The sequence below is a fragment of the Canis lupus genome, chromosome 11, assembly GCF_011100685.1.
Source record: "Canis lupus familiaris isolate Mischka breed German Shepherd chromosome 11, alternate assembly UU_Cfam_GSD_1.0, whole genome shotgun sequence".
Lineage (NCBI taxonomy): Eukaryota > Metazoa > Chordata > Mammalia > Carnivora > Canidae > Canis > Canis lupus.
Genome location: NC_049232.1, coordinates 49978571 through 49996092, shown reverse-complemented (window position 1 = coordinate 49996092; position 17522 = coordinate 49978571). Strand labels below are relative to the sequence as shown.

The 17522-nt window shown below is 44.9% G+C and overlaps 2 protein-coding genes across 4 annotated transcripts in view; one reads left to right on the top strand and one right to left on the bottom strand.

Moving 5' to 3' along the window:
* Positions 1-2446, top strand: part of DDX58 (DExD/H-box helicase 58) — a 35369-nt gene extending 32923 nt beyond the window's left edge. Inside the window, exon 18 of the mRNA XM_038552593.1 lies at positions 1808-2446. Within this exon, the coding sequence (XP_038408521.1) occupies positions 1808-2104 (297 nt within the window). The 3' untranslated portion in view covers positions 2105-2446. The remainder of the gene's footprint in view (positions 1-1807) is intronic.
* A 5478-nt stretch (positions 2447-7924) lies between these two features.
* Positions 7925-17522, bottom strand: part of ACO1 (aconitase 1) — a 59373-nt gene continuing 49775 nt past the window's right edge. For all 3 annotated transcript variants that reach the window (XM_038552590.1, XM_038552588.1, XM_038552589.1), the window contains 4 exons: positions 16762-16909; positions 12179-12301; positions 9667-9852; positions 7925-8809 (listed from right to left, as the gene is read on the bottom strand). In XM_038552590.1, the coding sequence (XP_038408518.1) occupies positions 8696-8809; positions 9667-9852; positions 12179-12301; positions 16762-16909 (571 nt within the window). In that variant the 3' untranslated portion in view covers positions 7925-8695. The remainder of the gene's footprint in view (positions 8810-9666; positions 9853-12178; positions 12302-16761; positions 16910-17522) is intronic.

Here is a 17522-nt window from a genome sequence, read left to right as displayed (position 1 = left end):
AAGAATATTATTAGAAAAAGTGGTAAAATCTGGAGTTCAGTTCATTGTCATGTTCCAATCCTAATTTCTTAGTTTTGACAAATGTACTACAGTAGGTTAGATGTTAGTATTCAGGGAAGCTCAGTGAAGGGTATACAGGAATTGTCTAGACAGTGTTTACAGCTTTCTATAAATCTAAAATAATTCCAAAGTAAAGTTTATTAAACAGAATAATCATGAGGCTTATGTATAATAAAAAACTTCTTACAAAGATGTGGTTTATGTATACAATGGAATATTAGCCATTAGAAACGACAAATACCCACCATTTGCTTCGATGTGGATGGAACTGGAGGGTATTATGCTGAGTGAAATAAGTCAATCGGAGAAGGACAAACATGGTCTCATTCATTTGGGGAATATAAATAATAGTGAAAGGGAATAGAGGGCAAGGGAGAAGAAATAGGTAGGGAGAAATATCAGAAAGGGAGACAGAACATAAAGACTCCTAACTCTGGGAAACGAACTAGGGGTGGTGGAAGGGGAGGAGGGCGGGGGTGGGGGTGACTGGGTGGCGGGCACTGAGGGGGGTACTTGATGGGATGAGTACTGGGTGTTATTCTGTATGTTGGCAAATTGAACACCAATAAAAAATAAATTTATTATTAAAAAAAACCTTACAAACTAATGGTGAAATGGAAAAAATAACAAGGATACAAAACTGTAAATAAACTGTGACTACAGTGGTGTGAAATAATAGTGACAATACCAACATCACTATCAAAAAGCATTAAAGAATTATCATTGTCCAGAAAAAAGAGTACAGAAAATATACTAAAATGTATTACTATTTTGCAAGGAGGCTCCATGATTTTTTTTCCTATTTTGTTTCCTAAACTAGTTATTTTTGGGATATGGGTCACTTTTATAATGAAAACAAAATATATGCTTATTTTAAAAACACCTACAGGTTAGTTTTCTATATTTTTTTCTTAAAAATTTTGGATAGAAAAATTTCCAAAAACAAAAATTGAATGTAAAAAAAAAAATTGAATTTGACTCCACTGCTGCTGAGAGAGGGGAGGCTGGTTCAGATGATGTTATTGGGGTTGTCTTTGGTTTCATTCAGAAAGCTGCGGTCTCTGTCCATCTGTTTGAACCAGAAGCATACTATCAAGGGTGATACTAGCAAATTCCCCATGCCTTCATGAGTCTGCTTCTCTAGCTGGAAAAGTTTCTTTCAGCTTCCATTTGGGTGATTTTTCTATTGAAATGGCCCTTTATGACTGTATGTTTTCCCAAGGGGCTGGTATGTTGGGTGTGCATTTGTTTTGTACAGAGTGGCCTTTCTCAGCTTTACTCTAAAGTTGACTGTAGGTAGAGCCTCTGGACACAGTCCATGACCCTCTTCAGATCCACATTGACCCTTTGGTGTTCTCTGTATCCTTTGGATTGTGCCTGTCAGGTGAACTCAGGCTTTGGAGATCTTCAATAAATACCCCCTTTTTGTTTCTAAATTAATAAAGAGTATCTACTTCCAGCTCAGTTGCCTGGAAACTTCTTAGCCGTCCTCTTCATGAGATGGCCCCTGTCACCTCACTTGTACCCCCAACCCCACCTTACCTCCATCCTTGTAACTGGGAGTCAAGCTGCATGGATTCTAGTCTGGCCTTCAGGTGAATGTGTATTTCCTTCTTACCCCATCTGTAAAATAAGTGGATCCTACCCACTCTTCATCTCAGATTATTGTGGAGTTTTTTTTTACATCGCAGTTCTGGACTGGTTCTGACGTTCCGTTTTGTGTGTTATTTAATCTCTTCATCCATAGGAATGCCATTACACTGTGGTTGGAGATGCATTCACGAAGTGCTTCGTGAGTAAGTTACACCCTAAACCAAAGAGCTTTGGGCATTTTGAGAAGAGAGCAAAGATCTTCTGTGCCAGACGGAACTGTGGCCATGACTGGGGAATCCATGTGAAGTATAAGACATTTGAGATTCCAGTTATCAAAATAGAAAGCTTTGTGGTGGAAGATATTGCGACCGGAGCTCAGAAACTATATGCAAAGTGGAAGGACTTTCCTTTTGAGAAGATACCCTTTGGTTCTCCAGAAATACCCGAATGACCTTGGGACCTCAATCTTGAGCTAAAAGGAATGGGTGACCTTGAGAGAAGAAATGAACCTCAGTGGGTAGTCATGGCTCGCTTTTACCAGCATGTATCTGTCACTTAACTTCACCCTGTTTACTGTTGTTAGCAGTTTGAACTGTATCCTATATATAAAGCACAAGTAAATGAATCACAGCACTAATGCTCCATAGGCCAGTGGAGCTCTGAGTACTTGGAAAAGATTAAAAAGCCTTCTTTTCCTATCCTTCCTTTCACAGCTCAGTGCCAGTGTACCCCCCAGTAACCACTCAGTACACATTACAATAAATAGAATGAATAAATGGATACCATGTTGAAAGTGTTTCTATCATAACTGACTTTTGCCCTTAATATACTGGAATTATTCCTGTTACGATTACCAGTGATTCTGGTTGCCAAATCCACTGGGCACTGATGTCCTTCTCCTTGATCCCTTTGCCACTCTTGGCTCTGTTGAGGGTCTTTCCTGGAACCCCATCTTGCCTTCTATTTCTTCTAGTTCTACCCCAGTCTCTCCTGTTGGTTCCTCTATGTTGCTAATTCTGAGGCTTCAGTACATATTCCTACACAGAGGTATAGTAGTCACTCATATTCTCTATGTACCAGTGTGTGGCATGTAATCTTAAAATTCTGTAGGACAGCTTTTAGTAATGGGGACATTACTAAATGAGACAGTAATGAGACAGACTAATGAGAGTACTTATTGAGAAGTTGATTTCTGTTCTTGTAGTTTATTGTACATCCTGCCCTATTCATTCGTTTCCTTAACCTGTGCCATTGTCCCTTTGAATGGTCATCTCAAGCCCTTCTGTAATAACGGTTGATGATCAGTGCTTGGACTCTTCTCAGGTCCCTTGGATGAAACTGAGGCAGTTTTTTGTTTCTTAAGTAGGCTTCATGCCCAACATGGAGTTCAAACTCCACGACCCTGAGATCAAGACCCAAGCTGAGATCAAGAGTTAGACGCCCATCTGAGAGCCACCCAGGCGTCCCTGAGGAGACCATTTAATTTGGCTCTTTCCACTTAAAAATTTTGAATATGTATCCGAATGGCAATCCTGTATCATTTAATAAGATTGGCTGATGCTTGAGAGCTTAGTTTGGAGTTTTCCAGACGTGGGGAGAGCTGCCTAAGTTTTGCTGCTTCCATGCATGCCAAGGTATTTTGGGCTCAAATCAGGGTAGGCTCTGTAGTAACTTTAAGTATCTTCCTACAACAGATTCAGATTAGTCATTTATAATTCACCAGGACCATCAATGGCTTACACAAACCTCTAACATCTAAAAATAAAAATGCTAATATGTTTAGCACATGTGATTGCATAACCCTTTCCAAGTAGCTCCTATTTACATGTAAAGGCTGATTGGTGTTCACGAGGCCACCCAGGCCACTAAAACAGGCCCTGCAGAGCAATGGGGTGATCTGCTTCAGTCACCTCAGCCTCCACATGATCTGATGAGCAGTTGTACTGGCCAAGAGTCCGAGGATTTGCCAGTTTACATAACTTCTCTTTGGCTTAATCTCCATCTGTAAAACAAGGATAATACATACCTGTGAGGGTTAGTGGAGGGTTTTTTACTGAAATAATGTATGAAAGTCCAAGATAAACATAGTAGTGGCATGATAATGGTTACTCTTTGTAGTATTCTTGGCAAGACACAATAGAAATGGATTAAGCCAGCTTGCTTGATGATTTTATTTTCCATTTAGATTTTATTAGGGTATTTGAGGTTCTGGTCACCAATTCCAGGGTTGTGGTTTTCTCATGCCGACAAGCAGCTGTCTGACAGCAGCCAGGTATCCTGAAACACAGCTCAGTTTGACTTTGTCCACCTGGAGGATAGTGTCAGGTCCTGCAGGCCAAGGGCTCAGTCCCCCTCCCACTTCTGGCATCAGGTACAAATCCAGATAATCACCTGTACCTCTCGCTGACTATGGATCAGAGGTTCCAATAACCTCCTCCTTAAATTTGATTAATCTTCTAGAGTAACTCAAAGAATTCAGAAAAACATTGTATTTTCTTAATCACAGGTTTATTAGGAAAGGATCTACTCAGAACAGCCATTGGAAGACATGAATAGGGCAGGGTATGGGAAAGGATAAGGAGTTCCCATGTCCTCTCCAAACCCTGTCCTTTGGGTTTTTATGGAGGCTTTCTTATATTAGCATGACTAATCAAATCATTGGCGATTGGTGATGGATTCAACCTCCAGCTCCCCTAGCTAGTGCTCAGGGGGTTGGGACTAAATTCCAGACCTCAAATCAGAGTTGGTTGTTCTGGCAACCAGCCCTATCCAAAAGTCACATCATTAACATAACAAGAGATACTTCTGTCACCTGTGTCACTTAGGAAATTCCAAGGGTTGTATGTGCCAGAAATGAGGACGAAAGCCAAATACATATCTCTTATATAAGTCACAATCTCACAAGTATCTCTTTTTATATATGACTGACTTTTTTGGATGCTTTGTTTAAGAATTCAGGTATGAAGTTTAAAACACTACTGAAGAATTGAGAAAAGTTCTTTCAAATATCTAAATGGCTCAGTTTGGATGAAGGTGAATAGTCCTCTCTTCAGCCAACAGAAGGAAGACTGAAGGTGAAACAAAAAATCTGGGAATTTCCTAATTGGACCTTTGCACTGAGTCAAGCCACTGCCAGGCATAGAGCCTGGAACAGAGTTAGGCACTTGGTTACTATTTACTCAATGAAAAAACTTGGTAGGTAGTGTTTTAAGAATTGCAGACTCTTGACTGATGCCTAAATGCTGGTGATTGGATTTCTATGTCAAAGGCTGTGTGTCAGAATCAACTGTGGAATCTTTTCCTTGGGCATGTGCCCCGCCCCCATTAGGCCATCCTAGCAGAGTGTCCAGCCACGTGTACTTTCTGAAGTTCCTCAGGTGGTTCAGATACCAACCCATCACACACCTGCAGGATCAAGTTTCTCTAGTTCCTGCCAGTGCTGGCACTATGATGGGTTTTTCACCTGAAATGAGAAGTTGCCTTCAGTCAAATGGCTGATTGTGTCATAAGGGCTGTAAACCCTGATTCCTGTCCTTAAAACTGATATTATTATTTGAATTAAAAACCATCCGGTCAGCATTTCAAGTATGTCCTGTAGAACCCACATGCTATGAGATGCTCTGACGGAAATATTCTGTGGTCAGATAGGCTCCTGTACCAAAGGCTGCCAGTCCGCCCCTCAGATGAGTGATTTACATCGTAACTGTAAATTGTGTGTCATTGTATTAGTTCTGTGCTAATAAGACGCATTGAACTCAGTGATTCCCCAATACACTGGCCCTGGAACCCTGTTATTCCCTGGACACCTTTCACATCCTGTGGAAGTGCAACCGCAAGAATGCAGGCCGGATGCCAAGTAGGCAAACCAGAACCAAATGGGAACGTTAATTTCAGGATCACACCAGGAACCCTTTTATTATACTACGTAATAAAACTACACCTTTCACTCAGCAAAACTGCACTTAATATGTAAGCCTTTGTTCTTGGGATGCAAATTATTAAAACTATCAGCTATAATTATATAATCTCTGTTCCTGATAATTAGGCTGCCTGGGTGAACAAAAACTTCGTGGGTGTTCAATTCTGTTTGTGGTCATGACACTTAACAACAGCTTCCTCAGAAAGCAGCCAGGGAACCTTACTGTTTTCCAGAGGTAGGTCTACATCGCTCCTACATAATGCTACCGGGTACGCCACTGTCCTCACCTAACCTGGAAAAGGAAACTGGGCCCAAAATACGGTTCTTCATTTTGGTGACTTGGAAACTCTTAATTTTAGCCTAGAGATTACTGGGAGATAAATTTCTAGATCACAAAAGATTAATTTCCCCCGGAGCTGCCAGTAGCCATATATCACGTGGAGCAGCCCAGCCTTAAAGAATGAGGCAAACCAGGAGGAGAAACGATAGGGAGGGAGCCTGAGTGTGAGTCACTAGATCCAATCGAGCCTCTGGCTGTGGCTACCTCTGTAGCCACAAGTTCTAGGAGCCAGTTATTATTTATTCCTATTTTTGCTTAACCAGTTACAGTTGTGCTTCTAATCACCTGAGTCATGACTCCTCCACCCTCCTCTGGCTTACTCTCACCTTCTAAATGCCGTCCCATAGCCTAACACACGAGTATCTTGCTGCTTTCAGTAAGGCCGTTAATGCAGCGTGCACACCAAAGAACGCTTGTTTCCTCCGAGGGATCGGGCCTAATGGGTTCGGAAAACTGTGATGGAAAACTGTTAGGTTCGTTGGAGACAGGAACCCCTCAGAGAGGGAGGAGGCCTGGCACCTGGAACAAGGGCAGCAAATGTTTAGTTTGGGGTGAGAGGACTAGTGCCTTCTTGAGAAACTAGGCCAAAGGAGTTTATTTGCGCAGTCCTGCTGTGGGTCAGGGTGTGACCCTGGGCAAGACGTTTTCGTAATGAACAGGGCAGAAGGTGCATTTAGAGGTAAAGGAGTCCAGAAGTGAAGGGACCTCGATCTAGAAGTCATAGCCACGAGCATCACCACATAACCAGGGACTGTGAGGAGCCACACAGCTTCCCCACAAGCTCAGTAACAGAGCCAGGGCGGTACAGACCTGTTGCCTCAGTCCTTCTTTGTGTGTTTATGTAGGACAGATGACTATTTGAAGGTCATAGGCTTTTTTCTACCACAAGGTTCTGTTTGTAATTTTTTCCTATGAACACACGCTAGGTCCCAGGATCCTCAGAGGCTCAGTAAACTCAGTAACCTGTCCAGTCCCTCATCTTGGCAGAAGCAGAGACAAGACTCAATCCTGGGTGTTCTGAAGACCAGGCCACATTCCCTGAGTGCTAAATTTGAGATTTAAAATGCATTACAGGGCAGCCCAGGTGGCTCAGTGGTTTAGCACTGCCTTCGGCCCAGGGCGTGATCCTGGAGACCCGGGATCAGGTCCCATGTCGGGCTCCTTGCATGGAGCCTGCTTCTCTCTCTCAGCCTCTCTCTCTCTGTGTCTCTCATGAATAAATGAATGGAATCTTTAAAATAAATAAATAAATAAATAAATAAATAAATAAATAAATAAATAAATAAATAAAATGCATTACAAGGAGACCAACTTGTGAGCTGTAAGAAGCCCTGTTATGGACTGAATGTTTTTTGTGTCCCCTCCCCTCAAAATTCATGTTGACGCCCTAACCCCCAGTGTGTCTCTTTGGAGATGGGACCTCTAAGGAAATGATTAAGGCTAAGTGAGGTCATAAGGGTGGGGGACTAATCTGATAAAATCAGTGCCCTTAAAAGACACCAGAAAAAAAAAAAAAAAAAAAAGACACCAGAGAGCCAGCTCTCTCTCCCTCCTCACGCATGCATTAAAGGAAAGGCACGTGAGGACAAAGTTCAAACCAGAAAATGAATTGGCTAGAAACTTATCTTGGACTTCTAGCCTCCAGAACTAGGCATTTTTGATGTTTGAGCTACCCAGTCTATGGTATTTTGTTATGGTAGCCAGAGCCAAAATGATGTCAGTGATAAAAATAAGCAGATAAACTATAGGACACAAAAATAATTTTAAAAAAATTATGATCTGTTCACCATACTTACATTATTGCTACTGCTACCTTCTTGTCTGCTCCCAACCAGGGCAGAGAAATCCTGTTCCTCAACTCTTCATTTCACCTGTATAGTATGGATGCAGCTGTAAAAGCAGACCCTGAAGGTCACCCAGGCTTCTGGATGCTGCAGTTTGAGATCTGCTCTGCTCGAACTCTCCCCAGACTAGAGCCTCACACACCACAAAATTCAATTCCAAAGTCAAAGTTTTCCTTGAAAATAGATTTAATCTTATTCAAATTACAAATGTTCTAAGTCTCTCTCCAAAACCACCTCCAAAGTTCTCCTCTTGACAAATGAAAATTTTTTCTGGGGAAAAGTTTTGAAGAGAGTAAAAGAAAACGCCACATTTTTTTAGTGTTGATCCATCAAAAGGTACATAATCAAAAAAAATGTCAGTGTCTGACCTATCCACGAGGTGTCTGGATCATTCCACCCGAAGGAAAAAGGCAGAGGGAAGAATTGCAATCACTGCTGTGATTTGCAGCGTGAGCAAGTGTTCGCCTACCGTGTCAGTCAGCCCCACTGTAATATGCAGAGACCCGAGCCCCTCACGGGAAGGTTTCATTGAGCAGAGGGGAACAGAGGAACAGAAGAGAGGCGGGGGCTGCCTTCTGAGGAGACTCATTTGTGTCCAGCTGAACACAAACAGGCCAAGAATGAAAAATCAACATTCTGTAGTCAGTTCCCTTACAGACTCGCTCACTTCTCTTCCTGGCACAACCGACATTCCCACCATTCTAGCTTCCAAATTCTAGAAAAAGAGAAAAAGATTCACAAAAATTGAGAATGCAAAGACTGCGCATTCTGTGCCTGGAAGAACGGCACTGGTGACGTGGGCAGCACACGCCCCTGTGCAAGGGGGTGCCCTGCGGGGAGGCCCGCCCTGGAGGGGACGCTCGGCACCCAGGCCCCGCTGGCTAGTGGCGCTTCGCTCCCTCCTGCGCAGCTCCAGGTGCGGGCTCCAGCGCAGATGACCTACTTGGCCATCTTGCGGACCATGTAGTTGAGGATACCCCCGTTGTGGAAATAAACGAGCTCCACGTCGGTGTCGAACCTCATGATGGCCTGGAAGGTCTTCCCGGAGTCCAGCTGCGATGACAGAGAACAGAGGACAATCAGGGAGGGCGGGGGAGGCCAGGCAGCCCCGTGGGGAGGGGCGCCCACGCCGCCCTCAGGGCTGCCTCTCAGAGTGGGCGGCCCACCAGCCCGTGGGGAGACTCCTGCCCAGACCCCGAGAACCCGAGGCCGCGTTTGGCCGAGACCCCCAGCCGACTTCTCTGCACAGTAAAGTAGGGCAGAGTACAAATGACCGAGGGGCCGGACCCCAGGGCCAGGCCTCTTGGGGCAGCAGTACCAGTGACACTAGGGATGGGAGTTTTCAGACTCTCCTTGGGAGGTTCAGGCCCACAGGGGTCTCAGGAGGTTGTCCCTCAGGCAGCTGGTCCAGTCGCTCACCCTGGGACCTCACCCTGGGACCCTGGGGTTCGGCACCTGCCTCGCCTCACCTGGGGGGCTGTCGCTTTTTTTTTTGGGCGATACAAAACCTGGGGCCTGGGGGGGAGGCTCAGGAATGGGTTGTGTCTGTTCACATTTTGATAAGAAAGAGGTGTTTTTCAGATCATGTGAACATGTACCGTCTCCTCGAGCTTCTAACACTTCTCTGGGCTAAAGAGAGACTGGGAGTCCGAGGAGACAGTGGGGCTGGCTGCGGCCTGGAGCAAGGAAGGGATGGATGGAACTTCCAGGACTAAACAGACCTAAGTCATCAGTCAACAGGTGTCCTGTGTTGTGAAGGCAGAGCCGGTGCCAGCAGAACTGCCAGGTGTGACTCACTCCTACTGAGTGACAGTTTTCCTTCCAGATTCCACTCATTTCTCGGTGACGGGGTTGAGGGTGAACACACGGTCCCGTACACCCGGGCCTGGCACGGGGCGGCTCCGGCTTACCTGGACCTGCACTTTCATCCGAGGTGTGAGGTTGTCTGGAATGATGATGGTGTATCGCTCCCGCCCTGTGAGTCCCAGGGTGTCTGCGGTCTCCCCAGGGAGATATTCGAGGGGAATCACCCCCATTCCCACCAAGTTGCTGCGGTGAATGCGCTCGTAACTCTCAGCCAGGACAGCTTTGATTCCCTGAGGAGCCAAGACAGGACTTTGGACACAGTCCCAATTTTCTTGAGATACATGGAAACTTTACAAAAGGCTTCTTAAGTCAAAGTCTTCTCACAGCTAAATTCTTTGTAAGTACCAATTAGTCATTTACCGAAACGGCTCCTCTAGTTGTAACCCAGCAGCTGGTCACGGTTACAGGCGGCCCGCAGGCCCATCAGTTCTCCCCTTCTGCCGCCCCCCCCCAGCCCCAGGAGGTGGATGCTATGACCGTCCCCTCTCTACCCACACTCAGTGGGAGTATCTGGTACCTGAGCCCATGCAGTCTGACCACACACCTAGCTGCTTTGTGACACAACATCCCTTAGCAAACTTCCATTGTATCTGGAATCCACACAACAATACAATTTTTGTTTCATTTCCCTTGAATTGTGCTATTATCATTGGTGCAGACACAAAAAATTTAACCAAAAAAGCAACGTTCAGACATACTACAGAGAAAGTAAATGATGTGCTGCTTTTACAATTCCTGTTTCAAGGATCAAATTCCATTGGATACAGTCTTGGTATTGAGCTTCCTATAAAGTACGTTTTATTGGTAACCTATAACTGGCAACATATGGCAATGATCAATAAGCCAGGATACCTGATTAACTAGAACACCCCATTCTCAATATTAGTTAATTGTAATATAATATTAAGATACCCCTAAAAGGTCTCTTGACATGTAGGGTACACTTTGAAGCCCCCCTGCATCAGGATCACCTGGGGAACTTGTTAAAAATGTAGATTCTTTAGGTACTACCCCAGATATACTGCTCGGAACCTCTTGGTGGGCCACATGGGGGGAGAGGAAGCTAGGGATCCCTGGACGTTGTGAGAACCAAAGGCATAAATAAAGCTCTGGTTCTCAAACTCAGCCGCATATTAGAATCACCAGGCTTATAAAATCCCCGTGTGCAGGCCTTTCTCCCTACCAACTAAACCCCAGAGCCTCTGGGGAGGAGATCCTGGCATAGGTGTTTAAAAAAAAATCCCACAGGTATCTCCAAATTTAAGAATCATTTTATAGAGGAAGAACAGGTTCTTCCGAACAGGAGATATTCTGCATGGACTTATGTACACATATGTTCCCTTGGTGAGGGAGTGGCAGGCTTCGTAAACCACACTGGGCACGTCCCTACTCTGGGTAAGGGCTGCGCAGGGCTGCCGACCAGTCGTCTAGGCCCCTCTGCTGTGAGAACAGCCCAGCACCGCTGAGTGGCCCAGCTTCGGCAGCCGGAGCTGTTCTGCACAGGAGTCTAGACCCTGGCGGGCCCCCTGGGTGCCAGTTGTCTTACCCTCCATCGGCTCTTAGGGTTCCCCACTTGGCTGCATGCTGCGCGGGTCTCATTTCTAGAAACTATGGGCTCCCAGCCCCATCCCTAAAACTCTTTCCTCTTCTATAATTTCTCTGCTTCTTTCCAGCAGCTTCTAGAAAAGGCAGGCTTTTGATACATTACCAAGCAATCAAAGAACATTTTTTGTTCCCCCCATAGAGCAAAATGCTTGATTAAAAAAACAAAACAAAACAACAGGTGTATTGTTCAGAGACGTCTGCGGAAACCCGGCCGGCCAGAGGGCTGCGGCCAGACCCCGCGTTCTTTATGGTACTTGTGGATGTCAGCTTACGTCGTGTTTCCCAAGGCTTAGCTTGCTGGAGCCATAAATCATCGAGATTGGCACCGGCTAAGTGATCTTACCCGCCCCCAGAATTGAAGCTGAGCAGCAGGACTCTTCCCTGCTCTGGGCCAGCAGAGGCTCAGGAGGTCAAAGCGGTCTGCTCTCCGCACGTCTCCCTGGGGACGCCCCCAGCGCCAGCCGGGCCCTGTCTACGCCCAGAGGGAGCTTCCTTGCGTGGGAGAGGCTAGCGGCCGCTCACAGGCCCAGAAAGCAGCTGCAGAAAGTCCGTCCAAAGGCCAGGCTCCTTACTCTGGCCCCTCCGCAAGCCTCCCGCAGACAACACGGGGGCAGGCCCCCTCACTGCTGGCCTGGGACAGCGGCCCGAGGACACCTCCGGTCCTCAGCCTGCATGTTAGGAAAAACCATGCAACTTTTCCCCATAAAAAAAGACTTATATACATACTTTTGAAAATGATTTCCAAGACTGCACAGGCCCTCCTCCCGACTGCTCCACAGCCACCCCAAAGATCCACGGTTGCCAGAATAAGGAGCATGTGATCTAAGGACCCAGCGCGCGCCTCGCTGACCCTTCACCACTCGAGGGAAAGCCGGATCCACCACGCGGCAGGAGCCGAGCAAGCACCACACGCTTCCCCGAGCTTGCGTGCCGGGTCCCGCCGCCACTCACCAGGAGGAAGGGGCCCTTGGCTGCCCAGTCTCTGGAGCTGCCCGAGCCGTACTCCTTGCCCGCCAGGACGATCAGGGGAAGGCCTGCCTGCTGGTACTGCTCGGCCGCATCGAACACATCAAGCTGAGGACGAGAAAAGCAAGGTTTGCGGAGGCTGTACGGGCACAGAGCGTGGACCCAGGCCGGGGGGACTGGGTGAGAAGCACAGGGTCAGAAAGGTCTTTGGTGGCCCAAGTCAATGCAGAGCTGACAGGGAAGCGCAACCCGTCAGTGGCCTGGTTTTCACAAATTTCCAATTAACTCCATCTAGTTACCCTTGCCAATGAATTTTATATTCTTCTAACTGAAAGGCCTCATTTTTGTCCTGGTTTTAGAAAAACATTCAAATCCTAAGGCATCAAGGGGGGAAAAAAAACTAGACCAGATTGTTTTTCCCTCTTCTATTGATTAAACTTTTTTAAAACTTAAAAAACAGAGTCCCACCTAAACCTGGGTTTTGACTCCGTTTCAGAGACTCAGTGATGGTCCCTTGTGGAGGGTAACAACCGCAAAGAAGGTGACATGTTCTGAAATTGTAGGAAATGCAGACATACATACATTTTATTCATTCATTCATTCATCTTAGAAAGAGTGAGTGCAAGTGGGGGGAGAGGCAGAGAGAGAGAGAATCCTCAGATTCCCATGGAGCCCAGAGCCTGACGCAGGACTGGATCCCAGGACCCTGAGACTGACCTGAACAGCCGCTTGACTGATGGAGCCACCCAGGCACCCCATAATGCAAACTTTTACTAGTCACCTTTCTACAAGGAGGTCAACGCAGAGACACTAGAAACAGCGGTGGAAGCACAAATCAATAAAGGACAAGAGAGGATTAACTAATACTTTGGTATATATGAGAACCATCTTGCACAAACAGCTTCATTTGTTTCTCACGAGAATTCTGAGTATCCTGCTGAGCCAAGACTTTACGAAGACATCTGATTATCACTGCTGGTGATATGAAACAGTTGTTTTTCCTGGTGACTTAAGTAAAACAAAAACAAAAACAAAAACAAAAAACACAAAGAAAAGAAAAACTCCCTCAAGAGAGGGTTTCCTTCAAAAGAAGCTCTAGAAAGGTGTATAATCAACCTCTCAAGTAAGCTTTCACAAATCACCATTTCGGTGGGCTGATAGAGCCCGTGGTTAGTTCCACCTGGTGTTACCCAAATCTGGGGAGCTTATAAAGCAACGGCTCCCTGCACTCTCCCTTTCTCTTCTAAAGAACAGGACATAAAATTTCGTTGTTTCTTCCGTGAGATTGTGCCTCTGGATCTTGAGTATTATACCTACACTGCCAGTTCTTCATTTCTCCATGTTTGTTATCACTTATCAATTTCCTGTTTTGATGGGGATTTAGTTCTTTTTAATATATTTTATTTACTTAATTATCTGAGAGAGATAGAGACAGAGAGAGTGAGCAGAAAGAGGGACAGAGGGAGAGAGATCCTGAAGCAGACACCCTGCTGAGTGCAGAGCCTGACCCAGGGCTCTGATCCTAGGACCCCAAGAGCATGACCTGAGCTGAAATCAAGAGTCAGCCCTTAAGCAACTGGGCCACCCAGGCACCCTGGGGATTTAGTTCTCTTAACTAACTACCATTCCCCTAGGTCCCCTCTCCCCAGCCTTCCAATATAATTATGTCATATATTTTGGGTAAATCAATGTTTGGTGTTTGCACTACTTTGACTATGTGAATGTTATTTATAGCTGAGTCAAGTAATGTACTCTGATTTCCTTTTCTTGATAATTAAGAAAAATTTCCACTGGAATTAATTATTTTCTTTTTGTATGTGCACTCACCTGTCTCTGTGTCCCTCCGCATCAATTAACTCCCAAACGCTCTGCCTGAAGTACTATCTTCTCTAAAGACATTCAAATGTATCAGGTAGTCTGTCATTTAAAAATCTTTCCCATGGAGATACCACTCTTGGAACGTCAGTCCTCTTCTAATTTGGACTGATTCTTCTCTAGAGGTGGTACATTCCTGTTATAGAAGAATCTTCCTTCACTGGCATCCTGGGGATTCCCTGCATTTCCTTTTCCTGAATCCTACATCTTCCCCCTTTTTGGCTTATTCTCTCATTTTGGTAAAATGCATTCACCAAGGAGCTTCCTGAGACAGGGACTGAGGAGTATTTTCAAAGTTTTTAAATTGGAATGTGTTATGACTTTAACATGGGACATGGAATTCTGGGGTGCAAACCAGTTCAAGTTTCCAGTGTTGCTTTGAGCACTTCTGATCCCCAGAACATTGCACATAAGCTGTTCTTTCCTCTTTGGAAGTTTCTAGATCTTATCTTTCTCTCTGCTGTTCCTAACTTCACACCAATGCCACGTGGAGCTGTTCTTCCGTAATCATGTGGGTATTCAGCGGATGTCATGTGGAATTGGATTTCACAGTCGGAGAATTTTCCTTGTGTTACTTCCTGGATAATTTCCTTTCTTCTCTTCCCAACATCTCCAGTCAGATGCTGAGCCTCCTCATTTCAGTCTTTAATTTTCTTATATTTTCTCTAATTTTTCCTTTGTCTTTCTGTTCTATATTCCGAGAAGATTTTCTCAACTAATCAACTTTTCCTGTGAATTTTTTAGGGGCTTTTTTTTTTCTTTAACAGCGCTTCCTTTCTTTTTAAATTATTATCATTTTTTAAGAGCCCTTTCTTGTCTTCTGATTATTCTATACCAGCAGAAAATCATTTCAACATTCTGAGAAGACAAACTTTTTGTTTTGTTTTGTTTTCTTCTACTCTTTGTATTACCTGTTTTCTTTCCCTACCCCACCCCCTCTTCTTTGTCTAGGTCTGTCTTTCAAGTTCAAGGCTTGGCTCAGATGTCTGTTCATCTCTGATTCTGTCTCCTTATTTAAGATGAGGCATTAAACATTGGACCAGAAGTTCTAGGTCATGGCAGGGCTTATAAATAAGCATTTACAGTCAGTATACCAGAGGCCCACCCCCAGTGTCTATAACAGCGTCTTTCCCCTGGGTCTCTTGGGCATTTCACCACCTAACTGTATCTTTTTCATTTAGTAGTTTATCATCCCTGTTCTTCACTGAACAACTATGTACTGGGCACTGATCCTGTGTTGGGTCCTGGTGATCATCTATGAAGAGTTTGCTTTCCAAAATATAATGTTACAAGTGAAGCTGTATGGGTGGTGGTAAACCACACGGACTGGAGCCAGGCTCCCTCAGTTTTGTTTTAAGATTTATTTATGTATTTTTTTGAGGGGAGGGGCAGTGGCAGAGGGAGAGACAGAAAGACTTAAGCAGGGATCCCTGGGTGGCGCAGCGGTTTGGCGCCTGCCTTTGGCCCAGGGCGCGATCCTGGAGACCCGGGATCGAATCCCACGTCGGGCTCCCGGTGCATGGAGCCTGCTTCTCCCTCTGCCTATGTCTCTGCCTCTCTCTCTCTCTCTGTGACTATCATAATTAAATAAAAATTGAAAAAAAAAAATTTAAAAAAAAAAAAAAAAAAAAAGAAAGACTTAAGCAGACTCTGTAAAAAAAAAAAAAAAAAAAAAAAAAGGCAGACTCTGTGCCTAGCACAGAGCCCATCGTGGGGCTCAATCTCACAACCCTCAGCTGAAACCAAGAGTGGGACACTCCACCAACCGAGCCACCCAGGTATCCCCAGGCTCCCTGGGTTTTCATCTCTATTTTTATTATCTCAAAAGATGAACAATTGTGGTACATACCTCAAAGGGTATTATGAGGATTAGATAAGTCAATACATGCAAAGAGCTTCGAACAGTGCCTGGGATATAGTAAGTTCCATAGAAATATTAGCTATTATTATTTTTAAGTGAGTCAGGAGTGTTATTTCTCAGGTAACTTAAACAGTTCTCAAGCAGCTTTATGGCATCTGCTGGAAAGGGAAGCGATGCCGAAGACTACCACATGTGTCAGACACCCTGCTCCATGTTCTACACATCATTCCATTTAAGCTTAAGCCTCAGAGCCTTACAAGGTAGATATTCTACTTCATAGGTCAGAAAACTGAAGCTCACTGAGGGAATTAACTTGCTGAAGGCTCCGGAGCTGGGATGTCTGACTCAAAGTGCAGGCTCTCCCCGCCTCTCACACGCCTCCCCTCTGGGAATGAACAACTCCAGATGGAACAGGCCAACTCCAGATGGCACCCATCAGGACCCAAGCAGGCTTCCACGGGCCTCTAAATTCCTTCTTTTCCTACTGGGACAGGGAATTCAATTAAATGCTAATAAAGTCATACAATAATAGCACCTGTTGATAAATAGCCTCTATCTTAACCTGGAAGCTCCCCCTCAAATACTCTGAACTGATGAAATTTCACCCAGAGGCTTTGTAAATTCAACTCCCAGGAAACGAGGCTTAGTTAGACCATAAAGTAGAATCTCTAAGCAGGAAGAGAAAGTTTTAGTTTAAAGGGCACCTCTATCAGTGATGAACTCTCTTGGACACAAGAGATAGCATGGGGCTGTGAAGAAAAAATGAGACCCAAAGGCAAGTGAGCATGTAAATACCCAACCACCCAGAGGCTGATAAAGACACAGTACTCACAATTTCTCCAGAAGGCAGATGTATAGTCTGTGGTGCCTGCTTGTTCAAAAATTTGTTTAATAAGCGAATGTTGGCGAATGTCCCCCGTGCCATTATGGCATCATTACCTCGGCGGGAGCCGTAGGAATTGAATTCTCGTGGAGTCAAGCTAATAATGCAAGCAAGAGAGGAGCTAGGTTAGTGACCGGAGCAAAGGAAAACTTAGCTTCCATCAAGAAAAGAGGAAAAAAACCACAACCTAGATATCTAAGTTTACTAAGCATTGCTCTCCAAGGCAGAAAAGCTGTTCCTGAATCTTCTGCTGAGGGGAGAGTCAGAGGTAGAGGTGGGGTAGTGGAACGGGGAAGTCAACATTCTCCCAGGGTCAACTACAGTCTTATAAATCTGTGTAGAAAAACCAGGAGGAACTCGAATGAGTATTTATTTTCCTGATTCACTAGAGTAGCCTGGAAAATCTCACAAAAGATAAAATATTAAACATGGGGAAGAAAAAGGAAACAAAGAGGAGTCAGTGTGGGCCAGTCAGGTGGAGCCAAGAATGAAGGAAACATAAAATACATTCTGTAAACTAACTGGAAGGAGGTATAAATTTGTCCTCAAGTTATCAAGAACTCAATGTATCGGGCAAGACACATGACAGGCAACATGATTTACAATTTTCATAAAATAAAAATCAGAACAGCGCCAAAGAAGCAGAAGAGCTCTTCCTGGTCCTGAAATCAAAGAAAAATCCTGTCTATGGGCCAGAGTCAAAGGATACT